At 66.8% G+C, this 4,203-nt stretch overlaps 1 protein-coding gene across 3 annotated transcripts; it reads right to left on the bottom strand.

The window, feature by feature from the left end:
- Positions 1-239: 239 nt before the first annotated feature.
- LOC113490849 (glucosylceramidase-like) lies at positions 240-3,726 on the bottom strand. Of its 3 annotated transcripts, none has more exons than XM_026867447.1 (10): positions 3,643-3,726; positions 3,241-3,432; positions 3,008-3,154; positions 2,759-2,892; positions 2,238-2,410; positions 1,896-2,130; positions 875-1,099; positions 642-805; positions 435-560; positions 240-345 (listed from the first exon to the last, which is right to left on the bottom strand). In XM_026867447.1, exons 1-10 carry the CDS (start codon positions 3,701-3,703, stop codon positions 240-242), a joined length of 1,563 nt encoding a protein of 520 aa, XP_026723248.1. In that variant the 5' UTR covers positions 3,704-3,726. The 3 variants fall into 3 exon arrangements, with proteins under 3 accessions (XP_026723248.1, XP_026723246.1, XP_026723249.1); XM_026867445.1 differs by having other exon boundaries at positions 3,008-3,172; positions 3,259-3,432; XM_026867448.1 differs by lacking the exon at positions 3,008-3,154.
- Positions 3,727-4,203: the final 477 nt, after the last annotated feature.

The following is a 4,203-nucleotide window of genomic DNA, read 5'->3' as shown; positions in this document are numbered from 1 at the left end:
GGGAGGGAGGGGGGAGGCCGGGAAGCACCAGCAGCAGGAGCCCCGGTGAGACCCCCGTGCCGGGAGCACACGCAGCCTCTTGCACAGGGGCAGGACCCTGAGTCCCTCCGTGCTCCCAGCAGTGGGTCACCACCGGCCTCCACCATTGAAGGATGCTGGAAGAGGGGGGGAAGACCTGACCCCCAGAGACTCCCTGGAGCCCCCAGTACTGGGTGCAGTCCCCAGTACTGCCCTGGCCCTCACTGCTGCCGCCACAGGTAGGTCTGGATGGAGCTGGCCGGAGCCACGGTCTCGATGAAACCAACAGCGGGGTCCTGGATGGCGAACGGCACGTCCCAGCCCAACCTGGGGGGCGAGAGGGGCTGAGCAAGTTGGCAAGGCTGGGGCCAAGTGTCCCCCCCCCCACGTCTCCCCACCCAGGCTGCCCCACTGACCTGTTGAGGACCACCAGGACGAGGGCCCCGTCGGGGCGCAGGACGGCCACGTGCTCCAGCTGACAGATGAGGCGCCGGCAGCTGCTGTGCAGCCCCACGCGCCGGGAGCCCTCGGGGATGAACTTGCTGCGGGGGGAGGAGCAGGAGAAGGATCATGTCCCCGGTCTCAGGCTGGTGGCAGCCCCTGAGACCCCTGCCCCGACCCACCTGAAGTGCCCCAGGTGGTAGAACATGGGCTGCTTGTAGAAGATGTCCTTGCTGCTGTCCACGATGACGGGGCTGTCCACATAGTTCTTGACCCAGTTGGGGCCCCCCTCCAGGTCCAGGGCCAGGTTCCAGTCGGTCCAACCAGCCACAAAGTGGTTCAGGACCTGGGCAGGTGGGGATGAGGCTGAGCCGGGTCCCCCAGCCCCGGGCAGACAGCGCTGGGGGGGGCATACCTGCAGGATGCTGTGGCTGTAGTGGTTCCCCCGCTCCCAGCAGCCCAGGGACACGGAGAAGCGGAAGGTGAGGAAGCCGCTGCAGGCCTCCGTGTAGAGGAGAAAATGGCCAGGGAAGAGCTTGTGGGTGGCCTCGAGGCTGCAGCGAGCTGGGACGATGCTGTCCAGGTACCAGTGAACCCCCATACCAGCAACGTAGCGGGCAGCGGTGGCATTGCCCAGGACCTGGGGAGGTGGGGAGCAGAGGAAACACCTCACACTGGTGCCACCAGCACCCTGAGCCCCGTGGGGACGGGCACACAGACCCCACATGCCAGCGGGGTCTCCCAGAGCCACCTGCCTCCTCTCTCGTCCCCTCCCACCAGCACCCAAGTCCCCCGCACCTGCAGCCCCCTCCCCTTCGGCACCTGCACCCCAAGCAGCCAGCCACGAGCAGCACCCTGACGTGGCTCCAGCACCCCGCTGGGCACAGAGCAACAGGTGTGTGGGGGCAGACGTGCCCCTCGGTGGGCTCCTCGCCCCCTCCGTGGCTCCTGCTGCTGCCTGGTCCTCCCTCCACATCCCCCTCCAGGGTGGTCTTGCCTGGTCCCCAGATGCTGCCGGTTCTGCACCTTCCCCTGCAGCTCCTGCCTCGCTCGAGGCAGAAACAGGAGCATGTTTTCTTTTCTTTCCTTTCAGTTTAAGGTAATTCCCACAAAGAGCTCTTCAGCATTGCGAAGGATAAGCCGAATGAGTCGAAACTCCGCCTGGAGAAGGTGCTGGCAGCACCTCGGCATGCTGCGCTGCGGGAATCCGGGACACGGATGCCACCTCCCGTCCCTGGCTCAGCCGGGCACACGCGGAGGCGGCTGCTACCGAATTAGCCGGCTCCAGCTCGCTCTCCCACAGACCCCGTTTGCCTCCTGCTCTGTCTAGGGCTGGGAGCAGCGGCTGCTGGCTTAATTTTTAGCTCAAACCCAAAGCTCGACAGAGTGGAGGGAGAGGAAGGAGATGGGCGGGGAGGTGGGGTTTTGCTCTTCACCACTTTGGCCCAGTGCGGGAGGTGGATGCGCTGGTCGTCCAGGATGATGATCCGGGTGCGGTGGGGGCTGCGGGCCAGCGCGGGGCCCAGGTCCTGGACGACGAAGTCCCGCTGCTTCGCGGCGGTGAAGGCGATGGTGGGGAACTGTGGGGGTGTGAGGAGCGCAGCGAGGGGCTCGTTCTGCACCGTCACCGCCCAGAAGGTCACGTTGTGTTTGGCGTATTCGTCCAGGAACCTGGCAGAGGGGAGGGGGGGGCAGCGTCAGCCGTGCCTGAGCACCTCTGCCCACCCCAACCTCCCCCGTCTGCCATCCTCGAGCATCCCAGCCCCGGCGGACGGTACTTGATGAAGTAGTTGGCCCAGGTCTTGTGGTACTTGTCCCCCGCCTGCCCCTTCAGCGTGCCCTTCCCGCGGACGTCCCCGTTACTCTTCATCCAGCCTGGGGAGGTCCAGGGGCTGGCAAACAGTGACAGCGGCCGCCTGCTCATGGCTGAGGCTCGGTGCAGGAGGGGGATCTGCAGGAGGGGGCAGAGGGACCAGCTCAGCTCCAGCTGCAGACCCCTGAAACTACACGGCCCAGCGTGGGGGGAAGTGGAGCACTCAGGGGACCTCCGTGAGGAATGGCAGCCTGCGAGCACCACCCCATGGCACGGAGCCCCGGCCCCACACCCTGCCGGTGCCAGCCAAAATGTGCCAGGACGTGCCCTGGAGGAGGTGCCAGCTCCCACGAGCTGTCCCCATGCACCCTGCCACTGTGTGTGCGGCTCAGCAGCACCTGCTCACGGGGGTCCTGGCACATGCAGGAGCTCCGAGGTGGTGGGAGAGGGGACAAGGTGCCCATGGCAGCACCTTCAGCCTCCCACCTTCATCTTCACGTCCTCCTCCGCCAGCCTGAAGTGCGTCAGCTCGTAATCGTGGGGGACATCGTCGTAGCTGTAGGGGCGCACGGAGAAGTCGCTGCAAGCCATGGGGATCCGGATGAGGTTGTACTCAATTCCTGTGGAGCAGGAAAGGCATCAAACAGCCCCGGAGCAGGCACTCGGGTGATGGGTGTCTCTGCAGTGGGGGGACCCCACGACGCACCCCACGCTGCCAGTGCCCTCACTACTCACCGCTCTCCGAGAAGTACGAGTGCAGCAGATTGTCCTGAGCCTGCTGCGACAGCCCCAGGATGTTCATGGCAGCAGCATCGGAGAGGGACCCGCCGAAGCCCTTCAGGTGCTGGTACAGCACAGAGACGTTGAGCGTCAGCAGCAGCCCTGCGAGGGAGAGCCCGGCTCAGCTCGGGGCGCCCAGGGGTGGGTCCTGCCGTGGCATTTGCCCCCCACCCGGCCACAGCGGGTACCTGGGGTGTGCAGGCTACGCTGGAAGCTCCCCTGGCTGCGCTCCAGCCGCTTCCCAGCCTTGCTGCTCTCGTACTTGACATAGGTGCCCGGCGCCGGCAGGACCAGGGGGTCCAGCGTGTCGCAGTACGTGGCGTTGCAGACGCACACCATGGAGTCACGGCCGAAGTACTTAGGGCTGCAGGGCCGAGCGCCTGGGGGGCATGGGCAGGGTGGGGACAGCTGACAGCTTGGGGACGTGTCCCTGCCAGAACCCTCCTGCCTGCCCCGGGGTGCTCCCTGTGCCCCCACGCTCTGCCTCCCATCACCTCCCCTCGCACCCAGGCTCCTGACCCTGTCCCAGGGCACGCTGGCACCCAGGCCACATTGTCCCGTTGCCACCCCTACAACATCCCTGCGCTCACCTGCAGCCCAGGGCACCGTCTGCAGCAGCAGCAGCCAGCTCAGGATGCCGACAGCCCCCATGGTCCCTCCGTGTCCCCCCAGCTCCGACGGGTCCCGGGGAGCAGAGCCTGTGAGCGGGGGCACCCTCAGCCAAGGCAGACGTGGGTGCAAGAGGGGGCGGAGGGGAGGGACAGGCTGTGCTCGCCAGCGGGATCAGCCCTGACTCCTCTGTCCCCTCTTCTTCCAGGAAGTCCCTGCCACACGCTCTGTCCTCCCCCCCTGCAAAGACCCTCGCCCTGCAGGAACGTGAGGTGGGTTCATCCCTCCCAGGAGCCCGCAGCCCACCCGCCTCCACCCGCTTCTCCCCAACCTGCGCTGCCACCAGCCCTCCTCCTCCGGCAGCTCCAGCCTCCCACCTCGCCTTTACAGGGAGCTGAGACCTCCCTCCTCAGCACACCCTCTCCCACCCCCACAGCTCCTCCTTGCTCTCCTCCCGGCCGTACCTGCCGCCGGTCTTGGACCCGACCATTGCACAGCTCCTCGCCGCGGGGCTGGAGCTGGGGGACGCCAGGTCCCCCACG

The sequence above is a fragment of the Athene cunicularia genome, unplaced genomic scaffold, assembly GCF_003259725.1.
Source record: "Athene cunicularia isolate RWA unplaced genomic scaffold, athCun1 SCF_39, whole genome shotgun sequence".
NCBI classification, from domain to species: Eukaryota; Metazoa; Chordata; class Aves; order Strigiformes; family Strigidae; genus Athene; species Athene cunicularia.
This window is presented reverse-complemented; position numbering and strand designations above follow the sequence as displayed.

Excerpts from the sequence above, each read along its gene's own strand:
- LOC113490849 (XM_026867447.1), bottom strand. The coding sequence starts at position 3,703 with ATGGGGGCTGTCGGCATCCTGAGCTGGCTGCTGCTGCTGCAGACGGTG. Across the intron at positions 3,155-3,240 it reads GCGTAGCCTGCACACCCCAG|GGCTGCTGCTGACGCTCAAC; the intron begins GTACCCGCTGTG and ends TCTCCCTCGCAG. Across the intron at positions 561-641 it reads TACCACCTGGGGCACTTCAG|CAAGTTCATCCCCGAGGGCT; the intron begins GTGGGTCGGGGC and ends CTCCCCCCGCAG.